The sequence below is a fragment of the Vidua macroura genome, chromosome 22 (assembly GCF_024509145.1).
Source record: "Vidua macroura isolate BioBank_ID:100142 chromosome 22, ASM2450914v1, whole genome shotgun sequence".
Lineage (NCBI taxonomy): Eukaryota > Metazoa > Chordata > Aves > Passeriformes > Viduidae > Vidua > Vidua macroura.
The window spans coordinates 4728942-4744757 of NC_071592.1; the positions used below are offsets into that span (position 1 = coordinate 4728942).

At 50.7% G+C, this 15816-nt stretch overlaps 1 protein-coding gene across 4 annotated transcripts in view; it reads right to left on the reverse strand.

Moving 5' to 3' along the window:
* Window positions 1-15816, reverse strand: part of LOC128817906 (protein CEPU-1) — a 354424-nt gene that overhangs the window by 6609 nt on the left and 331999 nt on the right. For all 4 annotated transcript variants that reach the window (XM_053996814.1, XM_053996817.1, XM_053996815.1 and 1 more), the window contains 2 exons: window positions 2330-2464; window positions 1376-1496 (listed from right to left, as the gene is read on the reverse strand). In XM_053996814.1, the coding sequence (XP_053852789.1) occupies window positions 1376-1496; window positions 2330-2464 (256 nt within the window). The remainder of the gene's footprint in view (window positions 1-1375; window positions 1497-2329; window positions 2465-15816) is intronic.

The window sequence follows — 15816 nt, forward strand, 5'->3', positions numbered from 1 at the left end:
ACCCCCATGCTGATCAGAGGCATCCTCACTGCTGCAGAGTCATGGGATGTTGCTGGGACCCTGCCAAATGCTGTGCAGAGAGAGGGATGCTCCCATGCCTGGGTAGGGAATGTGGGAAAGGCTCATTCCTACCCTACACAAGAGCCTGGTTTCCCTCTCATGTCCTCAGTCCTCTCTGCTCTGCAGAATGCCTTCTGTGACCTTCCTCTTCTCTCATCCCTGCATGTCCCCGATGAGTGCTGCAATAAGCACCCATCACAGCAGGGAGGCTTCTCAGCCAGCACAAATGCTGAAGCATTAACCAGGTGCTTGGGCTTCCCTGAACTGGTGTGCCTGTCCTGCTTAGCTCCTGCAGCTCTTACTTGCGAATTCCTCATGGGAAGTGCCAGATTCCCATTATGATCCACGCTGGGTGCTGATCAGGCGGGCTGAGCCCGCTCCTGCCGCTGCTCTGCAGGCCCTCGTGATCTGACCTAGTTCTGAGCGGAGCCTTTCATCTGCCACACAAACATCTGCAGCTTTGTACACTCTGCTTCTCCTTTCTTCTCAAACCGGGTGAGGCAGGCAGACCCAGACTTCCCTCCAGCTTCTGGAGCATCTTTTTTGGTCAAAATACCCCTCCTTATAAGTGACTACTGTGGCTTGTCCTCTGTTTGGCCACACCATGGCCCCTCTGGGCTTTCCAGGGATAATCAACACAAAAATTGGTTAAAACCCCTTTGCCTGGGGTCAGAGAGAGGCAATTTCTCCAGAGTGGGACCTACCCTGAGCTGTGCTGCTCCACTCCTCATTCCCCAGCTGTGTCCTTGTGCTGTTGCTTTGGCAGGACACAGAAGTTGCTGGTTGATCTAAAAGGTCCATTTTCACCCCAAAGCAGGGCAGGCTGTCTCTGGGGCATAGCAAACCCTGTCTCTTGACTGACACCACATTTCTTTTGCTTTTCCAAGAGCTGCCTTCTGGCCAAAGCATTTAAAGAGATGACAGAGATTTCATCCACTCTTAAGTGCCTGGATTTGTGCTGCCAATATCCATTTTGGACATTATGCTTCACCCAAGCAGGGGTTTACCACAACACCTTCAAACAGAGGCACGGGCAGCAACAATCCTCCCCCAGTGGGGGCTGAAAGAGGTTCCTGGGAAAATCCCCTTCCACAAATTTGATGAGTTAAATAAAGAGCCTTTAATAGATCCTGGGTGGTGGCAGTTCCAGATGTGGATGCTGGCTGCCTGATGGAATGCCTGGATTTGCCCCAGACAAGCGCAACCTGCCTGAGTATTCAAACCAGACTTGTGCCAAGGGTTATGACCCAAAACTGCTGCACTGGGTGCAGTGGGGTCAGTGTCTTCCCCCCTGTTGTGCCCCCCAGGCTCTTACCGCTTGTCATCTTTGTACCACTGGAAGTTGGCAGAGGGGACAGCGGAGGCCTCGCACAGCAGGATGCCCTTCTGCCCCACCGGCACCCCGGTGCTCTTCGCATCCGAGATGTACGGCGGGTCTGCGGGAAGAGGGGAAACCTGGGGTGAACACCCAGCAGCCTTTGGGACTCTGTCTTGGTTTACAAGGCAGGTGTCTGCCAGGGAAGGCAGAAAAAGCCTCCCTTGGAATGGAGAATGTAAACCCCCTCCCTCCCTCCCTCTGAACTGTTAGAATCGTGAAATCAAGGGGCTCGCTGGCAGATATGGGAATAGGAATAACAGTTCTTTACTAGTATGTGTAATAAAGCAAACAAACAACAACTACGGCATTATCCCTTCCCCTTGCTCCTCAAGATTTCCTTTCTCTCCCTGCACGTGGGTAGGAGCCAAAATCATCTCTGAGCCCATGCTCAGCCCCTGCCACTCTGGTCCTGCTGTCCAGAGGTTTTCAGGTTCATGGGGGTTCTCTTCCAAACACAACAGAACTCCAACTCATGACTGTTACGTGTCCAGCTAATGGAGTGACCAGAGAGGGGCTTAGGAGGGCCTTCATGTATGTCTGAGCATGAAATACGCTGCCTTCTTCCTCTCTTTCATTTTTTCTAACTGAAAAACCAAAAGTTCTATTTACTGCTCACTTCTCTCCTCTCCTCAGAGGTTATCAGCACAGCATCTCTCCATGGGCAGAAAACCCAGGTTGATGGAGACAGCTGAGGAGGAGGTGGTGGAAAAAAATGGAGCTCGAAAAGAAGAGGAAAATAGGGCAAAACACCACCTGCTCAGAAAAACTGCTGCCGTCTGTCTCGCTCTGCGGCCTTTGTGTGCCTCACTTCCAAGTGCCACTCCCCTGTGGGGCAGCATGGTGACCCTCTCCAGCCCCACCCCTGTCCCCTGATGGCCCCCTGGGACTCACAGTTGACGGTGACTTTGACTCGCTGCACGACGGGCGCTGAGACATCGTTGGAGGCGCTGCACTCGTACTCTCCCGACTGCTCCCGCGTGATTCCCGTGATCTCCAGGTACTCATCCTCGCTGATGAAGCCCACGGCTGCAGAGGCAGAGACAGAGGCTCCTGAGTGATGGGGAGGCACAACAAAGCTGTGCCCACTGGCTGGTCACCATCTGTGAGCATGTCACTGTGCACTAGGACACCCAGCCTGCCGCTCCCAGCCCAGAATGCCCTAGTGCCTGTGCCCCTCCATTCCAAGAAAATCACTGCCAGAAAGGTTTCCGCAAACACTGGACTGCTCCAGCAGCTCTGGCCTCACTGAGAGCATCACTTGCTGGAGATAATGTCCTTGGGGTGCTCAGGGTGGGCAAAGTGGGCAAACCTGCACCCTGCAAAATGACCTGAGCTCATCTCTGCACATCCCCCCTGCTGGGAGATACCTCCAGGCTAACTCAGCTCACATAAACACCCTTCTCTAATTTTTCAGCTTCAGTTAATTCACAGCAAGTCTATTCCCATTAGTGGTGGTGCCAACACCTCCCTTTAGCTGAACCACCTCATCCCTGTGCCACCCAGGCTCATCTCTGGGGGGGGGGGGGGGGGGCGCGCTGCACTTGTCCCCCTCTTCCCCATCCAGGCTGTTGTGCAACTTCTTGTTTCACTCAAAGCCAGAAAGATGCAGTCAGTGTCATTTCCTTCACTCTGGCATCTTTCAGCCCCATTCCTTGCAGGAGCTCTCTTTATTTTGACACACTCCTGGAAAAACATACAGTGCTTGTCTGGCCGGGAGCAGGTTGGGGCACAAGACTCCCCAGGTTCTTCCCCCAAACAAGCAGCAAAAATTACTTTTTACAGCCCCAGAACAGGGACAACTTCTCCCTTTCCTGTTGTTTACATCTCCCCACTGGATCTCCTGCAGCCAGGATGCTGTAATTACTGCACGGAGCATCTCCAAGCCCTGTGTCACACTTAATATTCCTATAAATTTTAAACGGTAGTCCTTGGTACATATGTGTGGCAATTGGTGTCATATTTTAATTAGGCTTGCCCTACACCATCTGAAATTAATAATAGCTCGAATTACCAGTGTAATTTATAAATTAACATTGCTGCAGCATTAGGAAATAAATTAGCTCTGGACAGCTGTTTCTGGGAGTGAGTGCCAATGGCAGAGAGGCCAAGCACAGGTCCCTGGTCCCCAGGGGGATGCCGTGAGCTCGGCCAGCCCTCACTTCCCACCCGGATACTGCTGTCTGTGCCGGCGTGACCTGATGGGCCACAGCTCGCTGCGCTTGACTGGTCAACCGTGTTCATCCTGCTCCTAACAAATGCGTGCCAAATCCACACATGGGAGGCTCCCAGCGGGGCACACACCGCTGCATCCCACGGGCTGATGCTTTTATGGCATCTCTTCCCACACTGCAGGAATAGTGTGGTCAGACTCCACCACCCACCATGGAAAGACCCGAGCCAGCGCTGATGGTGTTCCTGTAATGCCCTGGAACAGCTCGACACAGTGAGCACCCCAGGCATCTGCCAGGATCCTGCTGCTGCAATCCCAGGTGCCACTATTGTCAACTCAAACTAGTGCAAATATGCTCAGCCGTGATGAAATCCCACCTTGGCTCTCTCTCCCTGCACCAGAACTCGCAGCTGCCACCTCCACACAGCATCCCCGGGACTTTGCGTGTCCACTGCTCCCTGAACCAAGGACCCCATGCATGCACATGTGTATCCTACCTTCCCAGGCTGACCTAACTGGGAAGGCAGCCCCATGAGCTTTGCAAAGGAGTGAAGTGAGTTTTCCTGTTGATGAATTGCTGACATCCACCAGTGTCCTCAGCCCTGTGCTGAAATTCCCACCCGAGTGGCTCGTGGTGCAAACCGCTGAGCTCATCAGTACTTAGTGCAACTGAAGGGTGAGATATGAAGGCGTTACCCCAAAATCAATATCCTTTAGAGACAAAAAAATTACAGCTTTACATCCAGCGGCCCTGCAGCACTGCAAAAAAAAGCGAGAGAGGGGGAAAAAAAATTCCTTTTTGTGGCTGACCTAGAATCGGCTTCTCTGTCGCACAGCGCTGCCTGCTGATAAAGTAAGGACACAGCTGGTGGCCTTCAGATGTTCTGTGCACAAATCTGACTCTGGACTGTGCAAAGGCTCAGATAACACGGCTTCCCAACTCACCAAAGGCCCTTTCCCAAGTTCCAGAGTCAGCTCATACATGGCAAGAATTAGCTCTTGCCATAGTCAAGCCATAATTGTGTGCCTGGTTTGATCAGGGGGCAAAGCAGCTTGAGTGCATTTTGTTCCCCAGCAAAAGACTTCATTAAAATAACTGTGAGGGTCAGATTTCCACCTGCAAAAGCTCAGGAAATTGGGGGATGAAGGTTTCCTCTGTGCCTGCATTGCACTGAAGTCTGAGATATGTGCACGGTAATCAGCTGATGGAGAGGCAGAGCCTGAAGTTCAGGGACTCAGGGTCTGGCATCCTGGGAATTTGGCTGCAGCCAAACAGAGCCTGCCCTGGACTGCGACAGGATGCTCTGAGCTGGATATGACTCCTATTTCTGTCCTGTGCACAGCCTGATGTGAGTCATGCTCAGATGACAATAGCATTAGGGATACCATCCCTGCAAGAGGCTCTGGCCCAGGGATGCCTCCTTAGTGCCAGCTACAGCATCTCAAATATTTAGGTGACATAAAGAGTCCCTGCCAGCTCGTAAAGCAGGTGACACCAGGTGACTAAGACAACACTCCTCTGCCATCTCCTATACAAGTGGCTTTGCAGGAAAACCAGATCCATAAAGCTGCTTCACTCTGTGGGACCACAACCTGGAAGCACCTGGAACTTGGGAATGCTCAGGGCAAGGCTTGAGCAGAGCCCTGCAGCTCCAGGAGCTCTGCCAGAGGTATCAGTCCTTCTCTGCCTGAACTGATGGTGAGAACTTTCAAGGCTGTCTCTGCTTGAGCACAATTAGGAGCTGAAATATTGCAGGAATTAATGGAGAGCTCTCTCATCTCCTCAGGAGCTAGAAAACCAGCACAGCCAGCACCCATCATTATTATTATTAATACTAATAATATAATACAGGCTAGAAATGGAATGGCCGTGGACGACGCATAAGTGTAATCCTTGCTCATCAGCCAAGGATGATGAACTAACCCAGTGTGAGCCGGGGAGATGGAAAAGCAGAGCCTGAGTCCTTGTGCTCAGTGAGCAGGAGGCTGCACACAGACCACCCCTCACTATTTGGGACTTGCTCTGCAGATCTCTGTTAAAAGCCTCAGGGAAGGGGAAGTTTGACCATCACGGCAGTGGAGGAGCCACAGAGGAGAGGTCCTGTGGCACGGAGCACCAAGGCAAGCCCAACAGATGGCCAAGCTGTGCTTGGGGTCCCACACAGCATGGATGCAATGAGGTGTGGGCAGATGCCTCCTGCATCCATATTCCTCCCTCCATGCCTTTCTCCTTCCCTCACTTCTCCTTGTTTTCCCATCCTGACTCATCTCCCTTCTGACTCCTCCTCCCCATTTGCTTTCATTGAGCCTCTGACTAGATAATAACTCACCAGAAAGTGAACACATGTTCCCAAATTAATTACATGCCACTGTCCCCTGGCTCACTGTTGCAGCCGTGTTCAGGTCTCTAGGACACTGCTCACAGCTTTCCCTGGCTGAAGGCTGCCTGTGATGCCATTGAAAAAGCTTCCTTGGAGCTCTTACCTGTGTCCATACCAACTCCCTGCACCTCAGATCAAGCTGAGCCAGCCCAGCCACCCAGGGCTGCAAGATTTTCACCTCTAAAGCCCAAAGGCACAAGCTTAACAGTGATCCCACAACAGGTTTGGTCTCTGGGTGCTCAGAGTCTCACCAATGATCCCAAAGCACTGCCCTGCCCTCTACACTGCGCTGCTGCATTTTCCAGGCACTGATCCCAGTGGCCAGGATGAGCCAAAGAAAGAGAATATTTTATGGAGATAATTTTATTAAAATGTTTACAACAATGCAGATATTGACATCTCACTTCAATCAATAGCACAATTTATTGTCCTTCAAGGTGAACATTAAGCCAAGCTGCCCATTAGTCAATATTTACCTCCAAGGTCTATAAATCTTTATACTGGCTTCAGCGGATGTTGACAGCAGCTGATTCCAGATAAGTAAAAGTAAGAGCGTGAAACATTGCTCCTTTTGGAGGTGAAATAGTAACTAGTTAATTACAGTCCCTACAGCAATTCTCAACTATCAATTTATGGCTACTTCTGGCAATAAAAATTAACATCGTGCAGACTCCTGGCTCCGAGTGACGCACTAAACCCGAGAGCCATATATTTCAAACGTCACCCCGATGCGGCGCTGATGGCCATCCTATAACAGTTTATGGTAAATAAATAAAACACACAAAGGTAATAAGAGAATTGTTGGCACCTGAGACCTGCTTCACCTCTCCTTCATGCAGCAGCGAGAGGAAAAGTGCAGGATGGGAGATTGAGTAGAATCAGAGCAGATGGGGAAGTGGGCAGGGAAGAGAACCATCCCAAATCCCCCCAGATCCCTCTCAAAGGAGGCAGGACACAGCCCCAGGTGGGTGGGTAAACGAGAGCTAAGGCTGCCTCCAGTACATGCCTCAGCCAAACTGGGGGATGCACCTGCTTCACCTCTTATTAACCACTATTACCCTCTCCTGATGGCTCAATTAACGTGTAAGGAACAAAGTTCAGGCATTTCTGAAATTCCCTTCCCCATTTTTGTTTGATCAGGTGAATGACCCCAGCTAGGGCAGCTTCTCCTCCATGCACCCCCTCTTTTCAGCCCCCCTGTGCCAGCTCGAAGCTGCCACGCTCCAGTGGACAAAGATTAGGGATAATTAACCTGCTGGAAACCATCCAGCGCAATCATTCAAAAAATGATTTTTTTTAAGATTTCCCTATTGACCCAGACAAACTCCTTTCTTCCTCTTGTGAATATTGCATCTCTGAACTGCAGGCTCAAGCCCATTTCTATCTGTGACCCCCCCTTAGCTGAGCAGCCCATTTAGGAAGCACACCTACGTGAGGTACGGGGTACACACCTCCTGTTCTTCATGTTCACAAGCCTTCAGAAGCGGGACCGTCTCCCCAGAAACGGGCACACAGCATATCGGAGTCTGTGTCGTGCTTACACAGGGCCAAGCCACTGTTTTTGAAGTTTCCTGATGACAAGGAAGGAAATATCTTCTCTGACATGCTTTTCCGTGTTAATTAGCATGTTTCCGTGGCCTGATGTTGTGCGAAGCCCCAGGGGATGGTGCACTCGCTGTCTGGCACTGCACTGCACTCAGGGATGTGGGAGCTTGGCAGGAGCTCACTCCACTGCTGCAGTCTGAGGTCCCTCCTCATCCTCACGCCCCAGGGGTGGTGACCGTCACCAGTTGTGTCTGGTGTCACCAAACAGAGAGATAACATCATGTTTTCCTTACTCAGACCCTTTATTACATAGGGTTTGGGGAACTCTCACAGCTCCTTGTGCACGGCAGCACAGGTTTTGAAGGAGAGGGGTGGCCATAAAATCCTTAACATGAAGTCCTTCTCCTCCACTGGTATCAGTGTCCCCTCCTCCCTGGGGCTGTGGGAGCCCCTCCTTGCCTGTGGCCATGCAGTACTGTGGCTTTTCTTTCCCTTCCAACATTTTGGGGCATAGGTGAGCTGAGGGTGCCTTGAGTTTTGTTCCAAGATACAAGGGAGGACCTGCCCAGGCCTGATTTTGTGCTGACATGAGCACAGGTGACTATTTCTGAAGGTCCCATCTCTGGGACCACAGGGTCAGGACATGGGGATTTTGGCAGGCACATCCCAATACGGAGGCGTCAAGAAGGGAGAAAAGACATTCTTCAACTTCTTGCTCAATGCAGAGCTAGAGCTACGACAGGACCCACACTTGTGGCTCCATTTGCTCAGTGTACCTCTGAGATCACCCTTGGAGGGGATCATATCTCATACAACAACTCTGATATTTACTATTAGGTGGGCACGTGCCACACATCTCGCTAGTCACAGGGACAGGTGACCTGCAGAGACATTCCAGATGCCACCACATCTCCTGGTCACTCTGCCTGTGGTCACACAGAGTCAATATATTGGCATTAACTCCAGGGACAGTGAAAACAAGGCACTGTGGCCCTGAGCAACCTGGTGTAGTGGAAGGTGACCCTGTCCATGTCAGGGCATTGGAATGAAATGGTCTTCACGGTCCCTTCCAACCCAAACCAGTCTCTGACTCCTTGCCGTGCCCTTCCCTGCGGTGTTCTGGGGACACCTGCCCACTCTGCTCGCCCCACCGATGCTATGCAGAGCAGCCAAATCGCCTGAGCCATCCATTACAGCACCATTGTGAAGAGTTTTTAGCTTAAAAGTCCTTGAAAGTTTCCCACTGTGACTCGTTAAACAAGATCTTTTTCACTTTCCCTCTATTCTCCACTAACAATATTTATACTCATTTCTTTTATTGAAATCTATCTGCCGCCTGTTCTATTAAAGCCACCTGAGTGGCAGCTCCTATTCTCCGGGAGCCTGCAGCCCATCTATTCTCCAGACAATGAGGTACAAGCAGTCTATCTTCTATTGTGCTTCCTGGCCTTCGGCTCTCAAATCTTCCATCTCAAAAAGGCATGTCAGAGACGCCTCCATGCAAAAGATTGGAATCCCGGGTTGTGGGGGCTTCCCAGTGTTGGCTGAGCTTGCTGCCCTCCCTCTCTGGGCCAGCACCTCCAGGGAGATGCTGCTGTGGCACCTGTGATCCCTCAGGGATGTGTCTCCCCCATCCCTGTGCATCCTTAGCGTGGATTGTGGCATCAGCCAGCGCACGGCTCGCTGCTGCCGGGATTTTTGCACGTCTCAGACAACTTATTTGTTACCAGGAATAAAAGAGGAGCATTAAACCTTTTGTTTGCAAGAAGTAGTTCCTTGGGAAATAAATGGATTATGGAAATTAATATTTAAAGAAACAAAACAAAACAACTCAGGGACCAACCACCCTTGAACGAGGCTCTAACTCAGGAGTAAATGAGTCGAATAAAGAATGAGCTCTTTTATTTCAGTGAGAGGGAGAGCTCAGAGGCAGCTCAAGGCTCGGCAATGTGGCAGCGACTGTCTTCAGCCTCTCCCAGCCTCTGCCTCCTCCTGGGAGGAGGACACTGTCCCCAGGAAAAGGTCCAGAGGGCATGTATCACCCTGTTCGAGCAAATTAGCAATGGCTACAGTTCACAAAGAGCTTAAATAGCGTCAGATCTGCAGCAAAGATGGGTGCAGGGCTCATTAGAGGGCTGCTGTTCTTAATGACACCCATTATCACCAGCATGAGCTGGATCCCTTTCTCCTTGGCCCTGGAAAGGCAAGGGTGACCCTTGTGGTGACACTGGGAGGGACTGATGCTCAGCAGAAGCTGTGACTGGCATGGAGCCACTTCCCATGGAACTTTTCTGCCTCCTTGCAAAAACAAATGCAAAAGGTACATGAAAATCAATGTTGAGGCTGCCACAGAGCCAAGCCCTCTCCAGAGAGCTCCTGAGGAGATAGCATCTCCCAGCAGCTCCTGCCCGGGCACCAACACTGCTCCTGGCACCACTCTTCCTCCCATGGTCTCTTCCACAGCCCAGAGCATTCAGTCAGGTGCCCAACACAAAGTCCTCTCTCCTTCTTTTCCTCACTCCTCCTTCCTCCCTGTGGTTTTTTCCCCGTAGCTGCTTCCAAGGTGAGAGAGGACAGCGTTGCCGGAATGAAAGATTCTCCTGCATGCCCTCTCCCAGCAGCGGCCCTAATTCATTTTTCATGGCCCCTTGCAGTGACAAAAGCCGCTGCTTCTCTCTTGTAAGCGTGCGCCATGCAATAAGTCAAAGCTGATGTGCATTTTCCCCCTGGGTGCCGAAGCTGTGCTTTTGATTTAATTTGTCCTGTTGTTTGGCGCTCAGCCTTTGCCGGTGAGTTCCTCTGGAAAGGTGGGAAGTAGGGCCCCATCCATGTGGAGGGGCTGCCTAACAGATGGGGTACAGTGGGTAGTGGTTAAATAATTTGTTGCAATGCTACCAAGGTGTTGGAGAGCGACAGATGCTGCTGGAGAAAATCGCTCAAACACGCATCCTGTTTGTGGGAACGCTGCTCCTCCATTAAATCCTGTCGCAACTTGGCTCCTCTGGAGCTCATCCCATTTCTGGCAGCTTCCTCGCTGGCTCTAGGAGAAGCGATGGTGCACAGGGCTTGGCGAGGAGAGCAAGAACCAAGGTTGCTCCTGCCTGTTTATCTGCAGGTGCTTTGCAAAGAACCTGAAAAAATTCCATGGGAGATCCACCACATCCCTTCCCAGCAACTCCATGTGACCACACTGCTGTGCAGGAGAAAGCATTCCCAACCCCTGCCAAACTCGAGGCACCTTGCTTTCCTCTGGATTTGTATGAAAAAAAGCTGCTGGCAGCCAGGACCGAAGGGTCCCTCTGGCTGGAAATTTAAACCCCAAGGCTTTCTCCACAGGACAAGCTCTTAAGAAGCAATTGCAATGCAAAGCGTTAAATGGCTGTAACCTCGGTTAAGCCGTATTTCAGCCGCATTAGGGAAATATCCCTCAGATGGGAAGCAAGTGGCATAATGGCATTAGAGTAAAAAAATAAGCATCAAGTGTCAGCTAAATCCATCTCCAGTGCTGGCAAGAAGTCATGGGGATCTGGGAAACTTTCCCTTCTCCACACATATCCCAGCAGGCAGCTCATGGCAAGCCCGGACTTTGTTGCTGCCACAACTTTCTGCAAATGGGGGATATTTTTCCATCCCTCTTTTTCCCCTGGGACCCCCTGACCACTCTTCACCCCCCGGAGTCATCTGAATCATGGCAGGGTGAGACTCGCTGTCGCCTCTCCATCATCTTTATCCCGTCTTTATTTTTTCAGACACGCTATTTTCCAGCCCAGTGGCCTTGCTCTGTCCCTTGTGTTTTATGGCACTGATGTCTCCATTTCTGCAGGATCACTCACAATATTGTGGTTTATTGAGAAAAGCCAGGGAAATGCAGGGGTGGTGAGTTGGATGGGTTTGGGGCTCTGGGGGGCTGGTGAGGATGCCCTGGGCCTGGAGAGGGGGGATAGGGTGGTTGTGACAGGAATTTCAGGGATGTGTGATGCTGGGTGGCTGAGACTGGGGGACTGGAGGCTGGGCTGAGGCCCTTCCTTGGAGCCCATCATCCCCTCCTCAGGCCTCTGTGTAGGTATTGGCCCTGCTACAGGAGCTGGCAGGGCAGCGAGAGGCACTGCTCTGCAAGGGAAATGCCATTTTAAATAACAGCAGTGTGTCACAGGAAGGGGAAAAACCCATGGGCTACAGCATTGCTCTGGCTTTAAATTATACCATAGAAGAATAAAAATAAAAGAGAGGAAGACAGAGAGAGAGAGGCCAGGAGGAAAAAGAATTGCCATTGTTTTACCAAGCAGATGGGAAAGTTCAGGGGATCAGAAAAAGACTATTATTATCTTGACTCGACCGAGAGAAGATGGGAAAGGAAGAGGCATTTTTTTTCCCTGCAGTGAGGAGTGCTGTGGCTGAAGTAATTTCAGCAAAGAGTCAGAAGGAAATGATGCCATTGGCTCAGGGCGGCACCCAAGTTACTCCCACAGCCTGGGCATGCCACCATGGTTTGCCTTTTTGTCCCCTTTCCCAGCAGTGACAGCACATCCCGTGCTACTATTGCAAGGCCGGGGAGGGGTAACAAGGGCACACATCTCTCCCCATCTCCAGCTGCAGCAACGTGCCAGATGTACCACCAGATGTGCCCGCTGCCAGTGGCACTGCAGCTGTGGGCACCCCTCCATGGCACTGCTGGTCCCACCACCTTCCCAGCCTCGGGGCATGACCACCTGCCACAAGTACCCAAACTTCTGCTTCCTTGTCCCAGAAACCCATTGCTTGGCTACAAGCCATTAAATACCCTAAATACACAACAAATTTCCTGCTGGCTGTTTAACATGAACAGAACAGGATTTTTTTTTTCTTCTGAAATGCATGTGAAAAATCCTTTTTCTGTGTCTGCAATGGTGCTACAGCTCTGTGGCTGTAGCTTCACTGCTGTTCTCCAGCTTGGTACGGGGCAGCTGAGCCACTCTGGCTGGCCAGCACGTTCCAGATCCTTGCCCTTACAAGCACAGCAGCGTTTCTCAGCCTCACCAGAGACAAGGAGATTCTTTTTCTACCCATATTCAGGCCAGGGGAAGGGCATAGCCCTGAGGCCCCTGGCAGTGACCGAACACAGACATCAACAACTGATTTACAAACTGGGTCAAACACTGGTGCAACATCTTCCCTGACAAATGCCAAGGTGATAGAACAGGGAAACGAGGAGGTGAGTGTAGGTCAGTCCTGTCAGAATATCCTCTGCCCACCACATCCCCCCTTGAAGCTTCTTTGCCACTCAATTTCCTCCCTTTCCCTCTATCCTCACTTTCTCTCCTCCTCTTTTCCCTCTTCCTCCCTCTGACATATGGTCTTTCCCTCAGTCCCCCCACTTTGCATTGTCACCTTTCCTTCTCTACACTCACTTCTCTCCTGCACCCCTGGGATACAGAGAGGGGCTGGCAACCTGCCCTGCTTAATCCCGGGGCCACTGACTCCTTGGGCACTTAATATTCACGACAGAGAGAAACATTTCATGGCGAATTGGACGCACATTCAACTGGAAATGGAAATTTTATGACTCTTCTCACTCCGTGCAGCAGATTACACCAGCTGAGAAAACATGGAAGCAAATGAACAACCTGTGAACTGTAAAGTATATTAATAATGAAATCACAGCCCGGGAAATGAAGGCTTTATTCTGTTTATATTCTGCTCCATTAATGGAGAGTGCTTGCAGTAGCTCCGCCCCATTAGCCAGCAATCTGCACCCCAGGAAGAGCGCAAGGATGGTGGGGGAATGGTGGCACAGGGCAAAAACCTCCTTCCCACTGGGAAGTTTGGCTCAAAGCATTTTCTTGTGCTGCCTCCATCTATGGACAGTGGGGGTGAGCGAACATGGGGGTTATCTTTGGTGCCCTACCCCGTGCAAGCTTGGGAACAAGGTTATGAGGCAAAGAATGGAACAAATGGTGATGTCAGGAAAAAGAAAGAACAAATTTGGGTGGAAATCAGGTCCAACACCACAAGGAGCCACCCAGCAAGGAACTGGCACTGGGAAAAACATCCATGGAGAGCCCCACGTGCTTTCTCCTTGGGCTGCTCATTCCCATCTCCTGCCTGCTGTGTTTGAGCATCCCCATCTCTCCAGCATCCTTCCCACCCCTGATCACCACATCCCATTTCTCCAGGGATGGAAGTACTTGTGCACCCACAGCCCCAAAGTCACGTTGATGGCCACAAACTGAGCCAGGCCGGCAGGACTTGTAGAAATAAATATTTCAGTGCTATTACCCAGCACACAGCCCTGTCCTTGGCTCAGCAGACCTGGGCCACGTGTGACCCAGCCCAGCCAGGCTCTCTCCTTCCTGAAAACAACAGCAACAGCTTATGCAAAGCACATCACGGGAGCTAAAAGGAGCCAGAGCAGAGTTTTCTATAGCTGGAGCGACCTGGTGTTGACAGAATGGGGACGCATTTCCACAGCTCAGATTTTTATAATAATACCTCAGGGGAGTCGCTGGCAAAGTTTGGCCCAAATATAATTAGTTTGCACAGCTATTAGGGGCTGATAAAAGGTTTTAATTTGCGTGGAGATCTCTGGAATCTCAGACGCTCCTGTCCCTTGCTCTTCCCCAGGCCAGCTGAATGAAAGGGGAGTCCCAGGCAGGGAGCGACACAAAGCCACGCATTTATCGGGGAAATAGGGAGTTGTGTTCAGCAATAAAAAAGAGATGGAAAATCCAGCAAGCTGACATTGCTGGTGTGTTGGGTTTTGTCTGCTTTGTCCCACCACGCCATTAACATATCCTGTTCTTCCTGCAGGGAGACGTCGTGCAGAGCACAGATCAGGGCATTTGTAACTCCTCAGTGGGTCTCATCTTTGTGGGAAAGGTGGTCAGAGACCACCTTTCAAGGGGATAAGGCACAGGAAAATATTTGGGGATGCAGGCAAGGTTTCCTGTTTTTTCCCCCTATTAGGGTAGCAGGTAGCTTCTTCCCCAAACTGTGATGAGGAGCAGATCCCTCTCTGCCTCTGGCAAACTGGGAAAGTGTGACATTACAAAGCTGCATTTAGGGACTGTCTTGAAAGCAAGAGGCTTTTCCCCCTCCTTTTCTTAAGGGAAAGACATTGCCTCATTTGTAGCTGGAAGAGGTCTTGTTATTTTTGTACCAAGCTGCATATTTTAGAGGTAGATATGCCAAATATGCAAAATCAGCTCCAAGAGTTCATTTCCACCATGCAGGGAACCAAAAATATTACTTTTATACACATAAAAGTACATAATCTTCCCATTGCTTTGAAGAAGCAGGAGGAACTAGGGTGCATCAGGAAGGGAAATGCTAAAAGAAGCTCCCCACATGTCACACTAACCAAGTTTTAGTCATTCCTTGGAGAAAGAACAACCTGGAGCCCATGCCATGATTCCACCAGATTCTCTCTCCTGCTGGGTCAGATCCCTCTCCCATGGGAGCTGATGGGGAAGCTGTTGGCACTCAACAGGCTGAATATGTCCCCTGATCCCTGTCAGGATCTTGCTGGTGGTCATATGGGTCCACACTCTTCTCAAGCAACCCATGGCAAAGCCAGTTGCCTCCATCAGCACAACCACACAAAAAACACAGTGTCCATCTCAAAGTCCATGACCACTTCACCCTATTTATTTCTCCTATTTGTATATCCTACATGATACAAGCAGAGCTGGACCACTGCTGACCCTTTGCCCGGCTGCTCCATCTGGCACATGTTGATTAAAGGAGTATCAAAAGTGGTGGCAGATTTACAGGTTAACAATGATTTAGTGGAGAGCACCGCAGCCAAATTAATGCCAGCTATAATGTAGTTTACCTCATTAAACAATGCACACCAAGATCCTGTCTGTTGTAAAACAATTGGTCTCTGAAGCCTAGTGTTCATCTTCCAGGGTTGCTGGGAGATAATAAATGGGTAATATTCCGGCGATAATGGTAATGGAGTCACGGCTCAGAGCTAATATTATGGCAAAGCAGTAATTATTTCAACAGTAAACAAGGGGACGGTTGAGCTGCCGACAGGATTGGAGCCAGTTGAAATGCTCCAGTTAATACACTGGAGCCCAGGCCTGCAACTGCCTCTAGGAAGGAGGACAAGGTGCTTGGCCATCAAGTGTGTCAGTTGAACCTCTGTTGAGTCACCCAGACCCCAAAAGACAGGAGGGACAGATGCAGTAAAGTGAGGTGGAACAGCATGCACAACATGGTGGCCATCCCAACCCAACTCATCCAAACCCATCCCATCCCATCCCAACCCAAGCAGAGCCAGCAGCTCAGGCTGGGCTCTG